Below are 19,423 nucleotides of genomic sequence, written 5' to 3'. Positions count from 1 at the left end.
ATTTAAAATTTTATATGAAATTTTAAAGTGTAAACAAATTATGTTAGCCTTACTAAAATTATGTATTTGAGAAAATCTTTTTGCCATTATTTCAGATCTGTATCTTTTATGTTTTTTGTTTGTTTGTTTTTTCACTGTTGATGTACACAGGTTGTTATTTGTTCTATTGCTATCTAAATGTTTTTTTAAATTAGAAAATACAGTATTTTAAATGGGGGAAAAAAAGAAATAGTTTTATCAGATTGCATTTAGAATATGAAGTATGAAACCTAGTAGTGGATTCTTAGAAAGGGAGGATTCTTAAACTCTTAAAGCAAGCACAAATATAGAAAAATAGAACTTTTATTCCATTGAATCTGTTGAAGTGAATCATGTTCCTAGCATCTGTGATTGATGAATTATTTATGATGCATTCTGCTACTTAGAAGTGTCCTTTAAAGTAAATTGATGTTCACCTGAAATACAATTATGCTAAGACAGAGAGAGCAATCAATCTTATCTGTTCTTAGTAAGCTTTTCATTTTGAAATTTAAATAAACTACATATGGGATCAGGTCATATGTTAGTAACATAATTCTATCTTTACCCAAAATAAACTAAAAGATAAAATACAAAGCAAGAGTTAAATATGTTATGAAAAAGCTATATTATATTTAATACAACAAAGACAAACAAATACATTTCTTGAGGAGTAATTTCCCTTAGAAAATGTTTTTACAGATTTTTTCCAGCAGGGGTTAGAATTTACTTTAATCAGCTCTTTCCATTACGGACACCTTCAGAATACCTGAATTCCATTAAACCTATTTGCCGGGTGCTAAAGCCTTTATTCTGATCACATAGTTGGGAAAATCTTTTTTTCTCAAGGAATGCCTTCCATGAATATCAACTTTCTGGAGGAATGTCCTTCTTTATCACCACTCCTTTGTTTTTCCCCATTGAAGTTGTAGCATGACAGTTCCAGAAAATATCTAAGCTTCCATAAGGGCAACACAAATCAAATTTGATTTTCTGGTAGCAAGTTGATGTGAAATCATTTTCTGTATATAAATTTTATTGTTTTTTCCTCATCTGTGTGCATGGATTTGCTCAGCAGATTGAATAACTATAGTTATATTATTTGGAGAGGATTACTGTTTTGCAATATTTTTCTTTGTCCTGTTGTGCTTTCTATAGTATGCAAAATACATCAATTTTTAATATTCCCTTTTCTACTGGCCCCATGTGTTCAGTTTTGTCCGAAACAGTTAGAATATACCCTCTGACTCCCATGTATTAAACTTTCATTTGAAGCTTGAGTTAATGTATGCCTTTATGCTCTGATACCTGATTTGGTTAATTTTCAACTGAGGGACTATGTTTGTCAACATTGCATTTCATTTGCCTTCTGACATCTCATTGATCAGATAGGTATGCATCCTTCAGTACTTCCTTGCAGCTTTATTTATACTCATCACTCAAACTGATTTAGTGTATCATCAGCAGTTTGGATTAGTTTACAGTAGATCCCTACGTCTAGGTGATAAATTATCATCTCTTGTGCATGAAGATGTATGGGATACATTTTGGAAATGACCTCCTGAACAAACCCTTTATGTCATGGTGCTGAGTGGTCACAGAGATGATAGTAATGTATTTCCCATCCACAAGGCTCCAGAGAGTTTTGGTTTTACAGTCTTGTTGAAAGAGCTAACCTGGACTGTCAGTGCTTACCTCTGCTGGAAAATCTATTAATTGTTTTTACATTAACCATGGCTGTTTCTGTGTAGTCAAATGCAAGTTTATATTTGCAGACAGACCCAAGGTTAGATGTACAGGTATAGGTAATCCCAAATTGCAAACAGCATGTTTTTCATATACTTTTATTCCTTTTCTTCCTTCCTCCCTTTCTCCCTCTTTCTTTCCTTCCCTTTCCTTTATTCCTCCTCCTTCTTAGTACTTGGACTTGACTTAATCTTCATGTTCCACAGAGGAACAATAACAATGTTGGTTTCTTCTAAAATTTGTGTTCTCTTACAATTTTGATATCCTTATAACTCATCTTAGACTCTTATGGGAACAAAGCAAACATTTTTTACAAATACAACTGGAGGAAAAATATAATAAATATATAATAAATATAAATATATAAAGTAAATTATAAATATAATGTTTATATATTAAATATAATAAAACTAATATAGAAAAATAGTAGGTTTCTGGGGAGTTTCTGGGTCAGTTCACATGTTCATATTTTACCTATAAAATGTCCGAGTGTAGATTTCACTACCTTTTTTTTTACCTTTTATAATATTCTCATATATATATATATATATATATATATATATGTAAGCTGGAGTTACATATATATAAGTTGCATATATATATGTAAGCTGGAACTTAAAAAATTTTATATATATATAGTTTTAAGTTCATATATGTATGTATATGTATATATATACACATATATATGTAAGCTGAAGTACATATATGTTACATATATGTAGCATAATAAGTTCATATATGTATGTATATATACATATATATGTAAGCTGAAGTACATATATATGTTACATATATATATATATACACACACACACATATATGTAAGCTGGAGTTACATATATATAAGTTACATAGTTATATAGTTTTTTAAGTTCCATCTTACATATATATCCCTCATAAGAAGGGACTCAGAGATTGTTGTGAGAAAAGTTTTATTCCTAATACCCATATAATCCACTGTGTCAGTTGTTAGAAAGTTTAGAAAAGTTTTATACTGAATAATCACAACTTTCATTAGTCTAGTCTACTTGATACATTTTTGTGTAATTCTCTTCTTGAATTTTGTCTGATGCTTAAATGGGTCAGTCTTGCATATCTTTTTAAAAAAATTGCCTCAAAACATTTTTTTTGAAAATAGACAATACATATATTAAAATATTTATCCTGGCTACCGTTAATAAGTTAGAGTCTTTTTTGATGTTTATATTGAAAGTGTAGAGTGAACCAAACTTGAACCCCTGTTTGATTCTGTATGCCACTTGTAAATAATGTATTTTTAAAATACAGAAATGTTTATATTTTTGCAAACTCTATATATCTACTGTTCTAAACAGTCAATTTCCCAAAATAATGGCAAGTATATTTTGGGAAGCATGAGGCCATGGAATAAGTAGGCAGAAATAATTCTAATTTCTGTTTCTAATTAATGGCAGGTTTTCTACAAGTCACTAAATCTTTCTTGGCCTTTGACTTTATAGTTATCAAATGTAAGACTTGGACTAAATGCTCTTTAAGATTTTTTTTCTATTTTTCAGATTTTCTGAATCTAAGATTTATTTAATGCTTTTTACTAGTGATATAATTTGGGTTTTATACTTTAATTTGGGACAGCTGATTTAATTTGATGGGAAAATTTATAAACTAGATGTGCAAAAGTGAGTGATTCACTGTGTTTGAATCTTCAGTTAGTAATCTGAATATTAAGACTATGTGGCATTCAATGTATATACAGTTGACCTTGAACAACATGGGTTTGAACTGCAGAGGTCCACTTCTGTGTGGATTTATTTCAAGACATATTTTTGATCCATGGATGGGAGTGTGCTTTGATCTATGCCATTTTATATAAGAGACTTGACTTTGGTACCATGGGCATCCTGGAACCAATCCCCTATGGATACTGAGGGACAACTAAGTTTTTGGAGAGTCAGAAGTTGTAGGTGAATTTTTACTGCAAGGGAGTTGGTTGCTCTGACCTCTACATTGTTCAAGGGTCAACTGTAGCATTGTAACTATGGTCCAACCAGACCAGCGTTTGAGGTTACTGAGAATTTCTGCTGGTAATACCTATGTTACTTTTTGCCGATAGTAAGAAACAACTTATATTTCCTTTGCTTTTTAGTTACCTTTCTTATTTTGTTATAATTTCATATTTTGCTCTGGATTCTTTACATCTTTGTAATTTAACCATAATCATCTTAGATGACATTTTCTGAGGACTTTTTGAAGTTTCTTGAAGATTTTTCAATGTATATGTTGTCCTCCATAAGGTCAGATTTCTGCTTGTGTTCCTGAAATCTGCTGATGTTGATTTGTTTATGGGTCTAACACCATTGAGGTGCATTGGAGGTTGGTTTTGAGGAGAACTGGCACCCCCTTGATGAGTGTCATTACAGGGGATTCAAACAATGGTTAACTTACTTTTTCAGAGACAAGGAGAGCTGCTTTTGAACCCAAGTGTGGAATTTAGGTATTAAAGGCCCCCGATCCAATTATCAGTGTCCCACACTTTCTCAATCAGTACCCTAATCTTTAATAAGAGACCTAAGAAATCTATGAAATTTACTTGAGGTGTAATTTTACCACTCAGAATTTCAAACTTTAGTCTGCTTTTCAGTTATATTGATTCTAAGGCTAAAAGAGATATAAGACTTATTTTTTTAAATTGAAACTTTTATTATTAGTTATAGATTATTGGAGATTTCAAACTGGGCTTGACAACCTATAGCCTATGGGCCAAATCTGGTCCACTGCCTGCTTTTGCATGGCCTGAGAAGTAAGAATTGTTTTTTACATTTTAAATGGTGGGGAGAGAAGAATCTTTCAGCATAGTCACAGATGACCACTGATTCCCTGCCCATACTATAGCAGAGAATTTAAAGCACCAATGTTACAGTTTTCTTTTTGTACTCTTTCCAGTCTAGTCAGAAATACCCATTCTTCTTGCAGATTTTGTAATTCTCTATTCTACTGTAATGCGTTTTTTTTTTGAAATAGTCATTTGTTTTCCCAAAGCCTATTCTTCAGTTTGGACAACTATAAAGGATAATTTAAGAATTTGCCTTGTCCCTGAAAACCATGGATTACCAGGATATTACCACCCATTATCAATGCTATTACCTCATTTAAATCTAATCAAGACAGGGAAGCAACTATATTTTTCCATCTTTGAGGGTCTGTTTCCTAAAACATTGGGCATATAATATAATAGCCCAATCAAAACCACTCAAGGTACTTCAAGCAGAAAGTTATTTTGACACAGAGTGTATGAATTTTCTAAAATTGTTGTGAGGGCTAGAGGAGTGAAAGTAGGAAAACCACTGCTAAACTCCAGAAAAGCAAGAAATTTAACACACAACGCAATATATAGAGGTATTATAGCACTGTACACTTAAAACATATAATTTTACTAATCAATGTCACCCCAATAAATTTAATAACAATTAAAAAAAGATTTAAGCATCATAACAAACTAATACCCATTCTCAGAGGCCTGCAGTACACCTGGAAGCCACTAGTAGTACCTTAACTTCTACCAAAGCCCATAGGCCTGCTCATTGCTGCTTGAGCAATATGACTCCTCCTTCTTTTATGCCTCTTATGTGTACTTTTCATGCAGAACTTAAACTTGTACCTAACTAGCAAAGAATTCTAGGAATTGAAGCTTCCAGCCCGTACGATGCACAAACATGTAGAATGTAGCAGGAGTGGTGATGAATTGCTTACAGACAATCTGACACATTGCATCTATAAATGTCTTTGTTCTATTGATTAAATATTATTTTATTATTTTTTAGGTGGAATTAACATATGCAGATTTAAAAATGGTTATCTCTTCCTTGATATTTATGTTAAGACCTAGTGATACTATTGTAGCTGAGGAGAATGTTTTCAACTGATTTCAATCATTTTATAAGGATATATAATGAGACAAATTAGGAAAATCAATCAATGACCGTCATTCACTTATTTCCTAACTACAATTCATTTGCCTGTGGTCTATAATCCCCAGTTTCCTCTTTGAATGAGTTGATTTAGTTGTGTCAGGGTGAATCAGTACCAGTAATATGTCTAACAGTTTCACATATCTAAATTTATTCTTCTTCTAAAATAAAGAACCAAAGCAGAAAAGACAAGGAGATTTACTGTTGTGAATAATTGTTTTGCTTTTTTATTAAATTAAAAATTTCAAACTTCTGGTTTGTACAATCACAACTGCTGGCTCCTCTTTCTACCTCTCTCACCTCCAGATAGGCAAATTCTTCTAAGATAGGGTAAATGCAGGGAGAAAAACTTAAGTAGCAGTTTGCCTAAATTGCTTTTAAGACCAACTATACCTAGGGAATCTGGAGACTAAGCTTATGGGTTTTCTCAGTCCAGAGTTTTCTCCTAGCAATAATTCCGGTGAGTAATGATGACTAAGAAAACACCTGCATGATACATTATCTGTAGGGACTAGCATAAGTGGGAAATGGGATAGGTAGGTCAGAAGTAATGAGTAATTCCCTTTTGTATACAGGCTCAAGTTATACTTTTTATACATAATGTAATTCTTACCATTATCACCTTATATTTGTGGCATAAATACCTCCAAATTCCATCCTAGGTCATCCTGTAAGGAAAAGGTGGTAAGATTTCCGGGGGTGAAGGGGGCTCCACATCTGTTTAATAATGTGCTATCTGAATGTGTTTTCCTCATTACAATATCACAAGCATAAGCAGAGTCCTTACTGGCAGGACACTGGGAGGGAGTACATGCAGTGAAACCTCATTTCTGTCTTCTTTTTCACATGGACAATCTTCAATGTCAAATGTTGTTGACTTTCCTTTCCTTTGTGGTACCTGGAATAGAAATATAGAAATATACTGCAATTTTGCCCTATCTCTCTAGAAGTTCTTGATGATTTTATATATACCCCTGAAATCTCCCTTGCTGCTATGAACAAATGCTTCCTCTAAACACCTCCTTCAATGCAAATACCCCTTAGGATCTCAGTTTGCTCCTTTTTATAGACCTCTTAATGGAGAGAACGTAATCCTCCACAGAATGTCTGGATTCTTGCATTCTTTATCCTTCCATCACTGTATTGATTTCCATTCCAAAGCATCTTTCAGCAATCCTTATATCTTTCATTTCCTGGGGTTCTTATTGTTTAAGCGCATATACGTTAAATGTCAGTCATATGTACCAATGCTTATGCATGTGATCAATAAATTAGGATCTACTTCTTTTACCTTGTTTTTATAATTTAAGTTCCTATAGCTCAAATCCTAATTCTACATAAGTATTATAGGCTTACTTTTAAAGTAAGTAATTCAAGTAATTACTTGAATTCTTCTGATAGAAATTTTTACATGACTTTGACCTGCCTTATTTCATTTTTACTTGTTTTAATCTCCCTAGTTACATTTTTTTCTCGGAAATAAAAGGATAAGACTATAATTATGAAATCCTCAGATAATATTGATTGGCTCAGCAGCTATTAAAAGTAATTAGTACTATTGCTTTTTCTTTTCAGACAAAAACAATATTGTTTTAGTGATTTCAGCCTAGCAGTACTGTTCTTCATGTTGTTATGACTCAACATCAGGGAATTGAAATTACAAAGAAAGATCATTGTTGAGCTTGATATAAACTCAAACTCTGAAACCTGTGTCAGAAAATGAGTCACCTTCTTGCTCAACCAATGAGGGTAATTCAATATCATCTAAAATATGGTTGAATAAAGAAAGATTTATCTTGATTAGTATTTAACTGCTCTTTTCCATAAGGTAACCTACAACAAGATGTTTGGCTCCAATTATCAGGGTGGAAATTGCTTATGCAAATCAATGTAAGGCAATGAGGTGTGGATAAAAGCAAAAGGGAAATATCATTATTATTGGTTTGTGCTCATAAAATTCTGATTGCCTGAAGGTAATGACAAGCACAAAGCCGTAGGGCTTATTAGTAGCACCAACATACTCAATAACTTGTGTTCCAATGAGAAATTACATATTAACGTGTACACAGGATTTTTATTTGATAACTACTGGCTTACATTTATGAGTGTTTGCTCCCTTACATGTAGGTTTTCAGATAAATGAAAATCCAGAAAATAACAGAAGGAAAGAGACAGTGTGTCAAAGTTAATTTCCTTTCTGAAGAGGTAGTATTGTGTTTTCATCCAGACGGTAGCTGAATTGTGCTTAATCTTAAATGAATGACCGTAGACAGTTTTTGCTCAACTTCTCTGTGTTTTACTTAAATTGCTTTTGCAGTTTAGATATGCTGTAGGTAGAAATGGTTAACATTTGGTAACAATTTGTTGTGATCACTCAATGCCATATGAAAATAATGTTATCATTTCTGGTGCTTAATCATTGTATTTAACTTGATTAGCATTACTTTTATTTAAGATCTAACCATAGAGCTAAAATTAGTGAGCATATTATAGAGGGAAAAATATTAATTTTAAAAGACGCCATAGATTTCAGAATTAAGCATACTATCTCCAATGCCTAAGCAAGTACTTTTAAATATTAAATAGCAATGGCTATTCATATTTGTGAATCAGAAATTACTTTTATTCATTAGTTTCCATTAGTTTGTTTATAGACAGCCACATATTGAATCTTCATTATTTGCCCCTGAATTAGATGTTGTTAACTGCCCACTCTGACTATAAAGCATTAACTAAAAAGCTTTTATTCTTAAAGACACGTATCTCCATTTTGTCATCCTGCAGGCATTTACCCAGCTCAGTGAGAAACCTTATACGTTTATGTTTACGGGTTTTCTTTTACCTGTTTGTTAAAGGTTCATGATATATTTTACATTTATTATTAGCTAATAGGGTTGGTACTATAATATTATGTTTTTGATAACTTTATTTAAAATGTATCTGTGAAATTATTAGACATGTTGGCTGATGGGTGGACCTAGTTGTGTGTTGGTATGTATGAAAATGCATACTGATCTTTAAATGTGCACACACTTGGGTACCCCTGCAAACTGTCTCTCACTCCTTGAAGACAACCATTTGGTTAGATTGTTAGTTCATAAGTACAATAAACTTGACTTAGAGACGTATTTCTCTAACTTATTTAGCTCTTGCATCAGCAGTTTTCCTTCTTTTCCTCTTTTAGTTTATTTCTTCTCTTATTTTATGTTCTCTTTTAGGAATGTTCATGTAATAGCCTAGAATTACATATTTGGCAATGTTGCAAGTTTTGACACTACAAAAGTCTTCTTAGTTGGGAAGATATTTTTCCCTTGTGGAAAAACAATCATTAAAACAATTTCATAATTGCTTGATAATTTTATTACATCATTTAATACTAGTAACAGGGCATAGATGTATCATACTGTTTAGTTTTTTTCTTGTCTGTGAACATCTAGAATGCTTTTCAACTTTTATTACATAAACAATATTGTAATAATCCTTAAGTTATAGATTTTTCTCATAATATTTTCATTGTTTCATCACATACATTTCTGGAAACATTATGAATTTTTCTTCCAAAATGTTAAGCCAATATATATTGGTAGAAAGTTCTCTTTTTATAGTACACTAAGCAAACAGCATTGTGTCCTATAAAGTTTAAAAATTAGATTTTTACCTATTTAGTAAATAAAAAATTGGCCCATTATTTCAATGTACATTTTTTATTGCAAATAGGTTAAAAATTTTTCATATAGTCTCACATTTCACTCTTTTCATTTAGTCTTTTATGACATATTTATCCATGTCTTTTATCCATTTAAAAATTGGCATTTTATTCTCTTTTTCATAATTTGTAAAATGGTCCTAAAATAAAAGTGATGGACAATGACATATTTACTACAAATTCTCTTTTCCTTGTGATATGTAAATGTCAAAATTATTGTTAAGAAAAAAACCACATGTTATAAAATAATGTCTTAAGAGGCGTGCTTTGAAGACCTAGCTTAAGTTATATACTTGGAACCTGTCTTGCAAAAGGTTCAAATGCATTTGCAATTCAATTGTGATCTACCTCTGTATTTCTGTCTATGGAAGAGAGAGCTCTGAGTTAGTATGACACACAAAGAAATGTGATATCCATTTGTTATATTGCATCTCATTTTCTTTTTACAATCTGTCTCCTATAGTCACCTTTTCTCTTTTGCTCAAGGTCTCTCCCTGTGATTATTTTACAGATCATCTTTTCCTTAAGAACAATAACTCATTTTAGTTGTTAGAATCTTTTCTCAATGCTTTGTGCTAATAAACCAAAATTGCGATTTTTTTCCCCCTCTTGCACCAGCTCTGCTTAGTTTTATGTCTGCAGTCCCTGTTGTTCATCCAACAGATATGTTCAATATTTATTTATTCTCCATATAATTATTGCATACCTACGCTATGTCAGATACCATGATAAGCTCTGAGTATTCAAGGCATGCTGCACACAGCAAATATGGCCACTGAGCTCATGAATCATATAATAAGATAAGATTGACATTGAATAGGAAAAAAGCAAATACATACATATTTACTAAATGTGCTACATTCCAGGAAGAAATAAAATAGGATGCTCTGGGAGGACATTTGGGTGGGTGAGTAGGGCAACTTTAGTTGGATGTTTAGGAACTCCTGGGTGAGAAGCATGTATACTGGGGTCTGAAGGAAGAGAAAGCGCTGGGGAAGGAGGATCATTCAAGGAAGATGGAAGGGCTTATGCAAAGGGCTGAGGCAAAGAACTGAGTATTTTCAAGGCAAAGAAAGACACTGATGCAAGTGAGTAGAGTTAGTAAGGATAAGGGATGAGGCAGGAGCTAAATATGCAGTGCCAAAGTAGACTGTGTTTGGAAGGTTGGGTTTTCTTCTGAGTGCAGTGGGATGCGATTAAACAGTTTTAAACTGGGATGTGATGTGATTTCCTTTATATTTACAACAGTTATGTGGCTACTTGTAATAATACGTTGGGATTGCAGTACTCAGAATACTCAGAGAAGAATCAGGTAATATGATTAAGAAGATACTTTAATATTCAGATGAGAGATGATGGAAGCTTAAATAGGCAGTAGATATACAGAGACATGTGTGGATTTGAAATGTTTTTTGAAGGTAGAATTAATTGGACCTAAGGATAGATTGGATGAAGAGTGAGGTGTGAGAGGAGAGGATGAAAAGGCACCCAAGAATGACTCTGAGGTTTCTGGGTAGAAGTCCTGGGACTAAGCCCTGAAGGGCTGTAACAGTGGAGGTTGAGAGAAGAGAAGGGGACAGCAAAAGAGACTGAAGTAGAACAGCTAGAGTGTCACACAGAATATCAAGGGTGTGGAGTCACTCAAGTTAAGAAAAAGCTCTTTACACGCTAAGAAAGTGATCAGTGAGGTTAAATGCATCTGAGAGGTGGAGAAGGATAAAGAGAAAGTGTACTATTGGAAGCTTGCAAATTATTGATTTCAGTGGAAGAGTGAATGGAAAATATGTAGGTGGATACAGTGTATGTAGGATAAAATTTAAAGAAATTGGCCAAGGAAGAGCAGAAAAAACAGGGTAGGTAGTTAGAGGGAGATAAAGGCTAAGTAAGGCTTTCGTTTTGTTTAGTTTTTAAAGATAGGAGACAGTTATACTATAATAGTTTTAGGCTAGAACAGAGAGAAAGAGTTTGAGAACTCTAGAGAAGTAAAAGATAATTGGGACATTGGTCCTGGAGAAGGTAAAATGACTGGTTTTTGATAGGAGATACACTTCCAGTAAATTTGGAGCTTTGCAAATTGGACAATGAGGAAGTTCTTTCTGATGAATTTTATTTTTTCAGTGTTTTTTGAGGCAAGGCCAGTAGAAGAAAGTGAGGGAAGGCTGGGCATTAGAGAGATTTGAGGATTAGGTAGAGTAGGAAGGCATAGTTTGAGTTGGGTGATTACGAGTTTATAATAAAGCTAAACTGCTCAATTGCATTACTTTCTCCTGTGAAACTCAGCTCTATGAGTGCAGATTTGGTGAAGGCAAATACTTGGTATCATCCAGGATTGGGGTTTTTGCCAGCTAGTATAATTGAAGGACAGAGTTGCAAAGGAGATGAGGCTATTTGCTAGAAATTGATTAAAATAAACTATGAAATATAAGCTGGATAATCAGGGAAGTGAAGATGGGAGGGCCCGATAGACAAATACCTGCCATGAATAAGGTTAACAGTAAATAATATATTAGCAAGTGTATATAATTTTAACAACGAGTAAAAGAAATCGCATATTTCTGAGCGTATGGGAAATTTACTCTGTCCTTATTGAATTCCCCTTATGGCATGCCCATTAATATGAGAATGTTCCAGGGCACTTTTTCAGTCTAAAACATATGGTAAGAGCTCTCTGTTCTCATCCACACTGATATGCAATCATGTTGGTTTCACGGAGTGGGTTGATGAGTGAATGGGAAAGAAATGAGACAGTGCATGTCGCTTGAGTGTTTAGTGTATATCTTCTCCAAGCCTTGCCTTTCTGGTCATCTGAAGATTCCTGTCTTGGTTGCTTTAGTGCCAAATCAGGTATGGCTATTTTGTGCTCACAAGCCTAATTAGTGCCCCCAATCCATGAGCCACCCATCAATGGTCTTCTCCCCTCAGTAGAGCGCTGTAAAAAACAGGCTGCTAGACCCCACAACTTGCAGAGACCCCACAACTTGCAGAACCCTCCAACTCTCTTTTGTTTTCCAGTCTTGGGTGGGGGAAGGTTTCAAAGTTTTCCTCAAGTTTGAATAAGCATTGGTCTCAATTATTTTCTTGCGTTTTTCACTTTTTAAAAAAAGTTGTATATTTTTTCTCTAAGTTATTTTATATAATTTCCCTTCCGTGGACTTCTAGAACATTTTGTCTTCTCTTAGAGGTAAGTTTGAAGAAGAAGATGTGGACTCTAGACTTTTTTTCCTCTTTTGAGCTTGGCCTTAAAATAATGAATGTTTTCTGGGTTTTATGTGTGGCGGGTATTTTTCTAAGTGCTTTACTTGTTTTGTGTCATTTGCTGTGCATATTCTTCTCAAGTACTGTATTATCTACGTTTTCCAGTTGAGGAAATTCAGGTTTTGGAAAAAGAGATACCTTACCCAAGATTGTCTGGCTGATATAGATCAGCCTGAATTCTTGAGTTTTTCAGAATACACGTCTACACCACTTCTTTCTCAACTGAGTTGGATTTTCTTCTCAACTGGTCACCATCAACGGGGGCTGAGAAGACAAGGAGGGGAAGTGGGGAATTTCGTGCACATGGCTTACAGTCAGTGGGCATCTTGATTTACAAAAGGCAGTATATTTTTTTTACCAGCCGGAATATAATTTATCTATTTTGTGAGCTTGTCGTGGTCAAAGCCCTTTACCAGGGCATTCGGAAAAAGCAATTCGCAAACCTCAGTCTCACCAATAGATTCATTTTATGTCTCAGTGAGATTTCAAACTAGCAGCAGAAGTGAGAGGTGGGGATATTTTATACCCCAGAACACCCCTGTAGACTTACATTTACACTATTTCACTGACAGGTATAGGACTCTGTCAAGTTGTTCCAGAATGGAGTAAAAATTCAGCAGCGGCAATATTGTACATTTGGTGACTCTCCTGCATGTTGTGGCATTGATGGCATGATCTGTAATTACTAAGTAAGAGATATGTGAAAACAACACTGATGTGAGAATATGCCATTTGTCTAGAATTTGAGACAAATAAACAAAAAAAATCTTTCATGTGCTAGCAGTTTGTTTTGATTTAAAAATTTCTAATTATCTGGTATATTTAGCAACCTCTTAAGGAAATCTACTGATTTTATAAAATTTACACTCATTAGGTGGAGTAATGGATGCTTAAAGCATGTAAAATGTCTTTTTGTTCCTAGAAAAATAACCCAATACTCTTATCTCTAAGCAAGCAACTTCTAAAAGTGAAGTTCTGATAAAGACACATTTCAAAAATCAAAGTCAAAATGGCATGAAAACAATGATATAACTGACTTTTCAATTAGTGTTGTTCTATGTATTCAAATAACTTTCCTAAATTTCACTTCTTTTTTTATTGTGTCTGGTGGCCAGAAACTTATACTTCAAAAAGTTTGGTAATTGTTTCTGTTTTACTGGGTTTCCTCCTTGAAAATTTGTCATCATTTAATAATAAAGGTTGAATAATTACTTGTATCTTTTCATCCTTGGTTCTTATTGAATAGAATGAAAATGTAAACATTCTTTTATTTTGCATAATGTTTTTTCAATGTTTTGCTACTCATTTTAATCTCATAATCTCCTAATAGTCTTCAGGTATTAACCAAAATAAGATCTTGATCTGTAGTTTAGCTTTCTTGTGTTTTAGTTGTTAATCTGTCATTGTTTTAGTCTCCTTGTTTCTTTTTCTCATGGTCAGGGAATGTGGGAACATCGTCTGAAGTGCAAGGGCCACGCTTCATATGGGTTTTATTTGATCCTTGTGTGACATTGCTGTGATCTGGCAGCTTTTGTTTTTGTCCATGAATCCCTTTCAGATAGCTTTACTCTAATAATGCACATATTTAAAAATATTTAATTTTAGAGTTTATGGTTTCCAGTTTACAACCCCCTGCTGTGGGAGAGTGAAGACAAAAATTTTGCATCGTTTTATTTTTCTGTTGTTACTCATGTACACTCCTGTCTGTGAAGGGTATCTACCTCTACCCTTCCAGCCTCCATACCCACAGTTCATAACACAATGAAAGACTAGTAGATTTACTAAATAGAACTGGGTTTTCTTTGTTTTTCTTTCTTTTCTTTTCTTCTTTTTTGTATACGTTGTGAGAAAGCATTTCTATTTTCCTTTCTGAGGTTAACAATAACTTTTAAAATGTCTTTATTTGTTTTTTATATCACCCATTATCGTGTAAGTCAGGGTTTGGGGTTGTAAGCAAGAGAAACAAACTCTAAGTTAAGCAAAACGGAATTGATTGGCAATATAGTAGGGTAGCCTTTGGAATCTTTGGGAAGGCTGAAGAATCGGGCTTAGAAAACAGATAATAGGAACTAAGGGAGACTCAGAAATTAAGAAACCTAGCCATGTTTGTGCCACACGAGTGGCTGGTTCAGTTGCTGCCGTAGCGTGGCTACCTGTGGAACCTCATTGTCGCCATCGTAGCAAATAATCTATCTCTTAACTGTTCCTGCTTCTTGGCCCTGATCCTGTAGGATTCACAGTCCTGGGATGAAGTACCTACCCATTCTCTGAGGCCAGGGCACATGTCCGTGCTTTAATCAGGGAGAGTGGAGAGGGAACTCTTAGAAGTTTGTTCCTTCCATTTCAAGTGGGAGGCAGAGCCCTCACTTTCTTCCAGGGTTCCACGGCGAGTTATTGCCCCCATATAAATGTAGGATTTAAATGCTGAAAAAGTCAAAAGAACGACAAATGCCCACTACAGATTTTTTGAAGTACAGTTATTCTTAACAGAAAGGAACAATATTTCAAATCCCTGCTTCAACCTTCTTGTCACATAGTCAGAAAAATCAGTGCCTGAATTTACCTGGCATTTCCTAGACTAGTCTTACACGTGGAAGGGGTCCTACCTCCCAGTGGTACTGAGGCCCAGATTTGTATCTCCTGTCTTATCGGAGGAAACACTACTATGGTCTACCCATAAGCTAGTCTCTTCTTTCTTACTAACTGAATTCTGATTTTGTTCAGGTTCTTACTCTTCCATACAACCATGTACTTCACAGGATGGAGTCCTGCCTTGTCCATCCAACACAGTTCTCCCTAAAGCTTCATTAACAGATTTCTGCTAAAGCACTTGATGCAATTCTGACAAATGGGAAACATGGGATTTGATGCAGCATTCAAGGGGAAGTTTTCCTGATACTTAAAAACAGATTCTCAGGAAGACATTCTGTCTCTTTCCTATGTGTCATATCATGTCTGAAATGGGATGCTTGGGATTGCAACAGTCATCTAGCCTGCACTCCATATATCAGAATACACTTTTGCTTAACATGCTTTTAACTTTTAATCAGTTTATATTGTTGGTTATGTCCCTTAAGATTATTCTAGTGGTCATCTTTGTTTTATTCTTTTCAACAGCTTTGCTATTTCTGAAATAGTTTGTGTAGAGAACCCATGATTCTTTTTACAGTTAATATTAAAACATTCTTTTACTTTATATCATAATGTCAAATCGCTGGTTGACTTTCATACACTTAAATATAAACAAATTTTCATTTCAAATTCATAACTCCAGCCATTTCCACATTCGTTGTAGGTTAAAAAGGAACTTGTTTAATCATATACCAGATGTTAGAATTCATCTTCTCAAGTGATGATTATACTAAGACTACTGCAGTTTCAGTCACAGAAACCTTCCCCCACAAATCACATCTCAGTATTTGCAGTTGTTCTCAGTAAACTTTTCTCCAACACTGTTTCCCCAGCACCTAGAAAGCTACTTGGCACATGCAAAGTGTACTGTACATTTTCTGGAATGAGTGAATAAATAAATGATTGATTATAAAAAACACACACACACACATTTATTATTTTTCAAGTACCTTTGTAATTCTACAAAAATAAAGCAAAATTTCACTAATTGAATATATGACTATTTTTGTGCAAGAAGACAACTGAAATAACTAATGAAAACATTTGGGGCTTTTTTTGGAAAAAAGAGTTGACATATGTACAATTCCATTAACACCCAAAAACTGGGACAGCTGGGAGTCCAAGGAGATACGCTGTTGCCATGAATAATAGGAAGGCGAGTTGGAGCTGCCTCCTTAGCCTCAAAATTTGCCATTTTAGCCTGCTTGACGTAAACTTGTATTTCATTCTGAATAGGGGAGGGCACCAAGAATTCGAGTTGATGATCAATATTGGGCCAAAGTCAACTCATATCATGAACAGTTGGATTTTTATGACCTGTCTATGAAGAGAAATATGTAGTTATGTACCGGGCCTTTCAAGGTCCATATAGCATTCCTTTGTTCCCTCTTTTGGATTATTCTAAAAGCACTATCTATAAATAGAAATCAGTAATAAATAGTTCTAATTTTGACCCTTTTTTATTATATCCTCACTAAAATACAATTCAAATTTATGTTTCATAATTCCCAATGTTCCCAAATTTATTCATGTGTAAGGGCTTTTAAAAAAGCATAAAAAATTATTCAGACAATTAAATCTGAAATAATTTATGTAAACCCAGGTCCCTGGATTCTAAATGAAAATGCCTCAGATGGCATTTTCAAAGCCAAAATTGGGATTCAGATTGGTTATTCAGGGTTGTAGTTTTTTTCAAGAAAGTTATTCATAACACCTGATGACGATGACGAATTTGTGGTTGCTAAGCTACTGTTGGACATTGCATTTCTAGGAGTCCTATAGAATGGGCGTTGCCATTTGCTGGGCTGTGAGTTGGCAACAAAGCTGAATCTGTCACAGGTGCTGTAATTTGTATTTCAGAAAATTTGCTTTCCCAACTTTAATTATCCCCGGAGTATTCCACTCTACATAAAGTACTGAAAGGAGTCAGCATTTTTTGTTTTTGTTTTAGCTTTAGTTCTGTGATGTAAATTAGGATTTTGTCTACTACCTACATGTTATAGAGATGATGGCATTTCAAATGAAGGAAGGGACTGTCTGTCTTATAATATAAAACACTGCTTTCTATTCATTTTTCTACTTTGGATTCAGAAAAAGATAATGTCAAGTAGCCATAACTAAATAGCACATTTGTAGTGACATAAACCGCGCTTCACAGAATGAATCAGATAGAAAGTGTGTAGGTCTAACTACTCATGATTGAAAATGGGAAATGGGAAGTCCTAAGCCCAAACATATTAAATAAACTTAGACTTTTCTTATTACATATTAATATATGTTTCAAACTCCTGGAAATAAGTACGTATCATTTTTGTATTAGGCAGACTGTTCTTTGAAGAAAGACTAGGGAACTAGACAGGTTGTGGAGAAAGTCACCGCTCTTTTGGTAAAGTAATCCCTCTTCACATCCGCATAATCAGGCAGTATTCTTTTTGTTATTATTCCATAAAACAAAACAAAACAAAACAAAACATTTCAACATGAAAGCTTGACGGAAAGTTTTACCTAATGTGTTTCACTGCAGAGATAGTTTCTTCAGAACTGCCCAAAGTTGACTTGCTAAATTAGAGGAAGATCTTTGACCCTGGAAATAAGTAAGGAGTGATTGTGGCTCTGAAATAATTTTAAAAGATTAATAATTTCTAAAAGATTGTTTGATGACTTAATTAAGAAATGTGCTGTAGTTAAATCTTTTTGGAATATTTTAAAATGCGATTCTTCATCTTTCTGCATGTCTTTCTTTTAGTGTTAATGAAATTCCAACAAATGAAAATGGTTAATTGAATTGAGAAATAAATACATTTACTGGAAAGTGCTTAGCCTTTGAATTGTAATTACAATTTTGCACTCTTTGCAGGATTATTTAACCATTCATAAGTATGGCAATGCAGCCAGAAATGATCTCTGGAATACACTATCAGAGGTAAAGTATAGAAAGCTCCAATATCAAAACCTCTTCTTGAATATTTGATTTGAGTTTATAAAACAGTCTTAACTTTTATTGCTACTGACAGCTTGCTTTTGCTTTTCATACTTTTCTTTTGCTCATATTGCTTTCTTGTTTTATTTTTGATATATTACATATATATTATAAAGATAATGAGTTTTAAAATTACTTAAACTACAAACGGTAATAAAATATCTCTTGCCTACTTTCAACATGACAATACTTCTGAAATATAATTTTAATATGTTGTCAGATATTGACATTTTAAATAAATTGTTTTTCTATGTATGAATAACGAATATTTAAATTTGATACTAGACATACTGGGGGTAATTAATAATGCTTGCAAGTACTTGCTCTAACAACAACAAAAAAACATGTCTTATCTTCCATTAAGTAAAAACTTTAATGTTAATAAAGCTTTCATATATATATGTATGTATATATATATGTGTGTGTGTGTGTGTATATATATATATATATATATAAAGATTAACTTAAGGCAAGAAGACTAATTTTACTAACATATTAACTTCACTGATTTAAATGTTTTTCATGTTTAGGTAAATCATAAAGGTAAAAGTGAAAATGGTTCAATGTTAATTATGTTTATAATTTAAATTTATAAAACTAATTTATATAATTTTGGTTATAAAGGCATTAAAAAGGAATGGAAAATATGTAAACATACAAGAAGTAATGGATCAATGGACGCTCCAGATGGGTTATCCTGTCATCACCATCTTGGGAAATACAACAGCAGAAAATTGGATTATAATTACCCAACAACATTTTATTTATGACATCAGTACTAAAATGAAAGCACTTGCACTGCAAAATAACAGGTACAACACTTTTTTTTTTTTTACATGAAAGAATTGCTTTAATTCTTATGTCTTACTTCACATTTTTCATATTTTGGAAAACATTGGTAACATAATTCTGAAATTTTGTAAGTGAAATCTTTTGATTTATTTACATATGGTGTTTTCATTTTGATTCCTCTTTTACTCCCATTTCAAGATGTTTTCACCATCAAGATAACAGCACACCACAATTATTTTGTTTAGGAAAACAGCATTTAAATTATCATGATGATTTAAGAAAATAATATGTAATTATTTACTTTTCTCTGTAAATGTTTGTTGAATTAAATTCAAGAAAGTTAAGATGCAA

At 33.5% G+C, this 19,423-nt stretch overlaps 1 protein-coding gene across 2 annotated transcripts in view; it reads left to right on the top strand.

Moving 5' to 3' along the window:
* TRHDE (thyrotropin releasing hormone degrading enzyme) overlaps positions 1-19,423 on the top strand; it is a 364,357-nt gene that overhangs the window by 255,729 nt on the left and 89,205 nt on the right. For both annotated transcript variants that reach the window (XM_019748963.2, XM_019748962.2), the window contains 2 exons: positions 18,158-18,223; positions 18,905-19,092. In XM_019748963.2, the coding sequence (XP_019604522.1) occupies positions 18,158-18,223; positions 18,905-19,092 (254 nt within the window). The remainder of the gene's footprint in view (positions 1-18,157; positions 18,224-18,904; positions 19,093-19,423) is intronic.

This window comes from Rhinolophus sinicus, linkage group LG02 (assembly GCF_036562045.2).
Source record: "Rhinolophus sinicus isolate RSC01 linkage group LG02, ASM3656204v1, whole genome shotgun sequence".
NCBI lineage: Eukaryota > Metazoa > Chordata > Mammalia > Chiroptera > Rhinolophidae > Rhinolophus > Rhinolophus sinicus.
The sequence above is the reverse complement of the archived record's forward strand: the minus strand, read 5'-3'. Positions and strand labels throughout refer to the sequence as shown.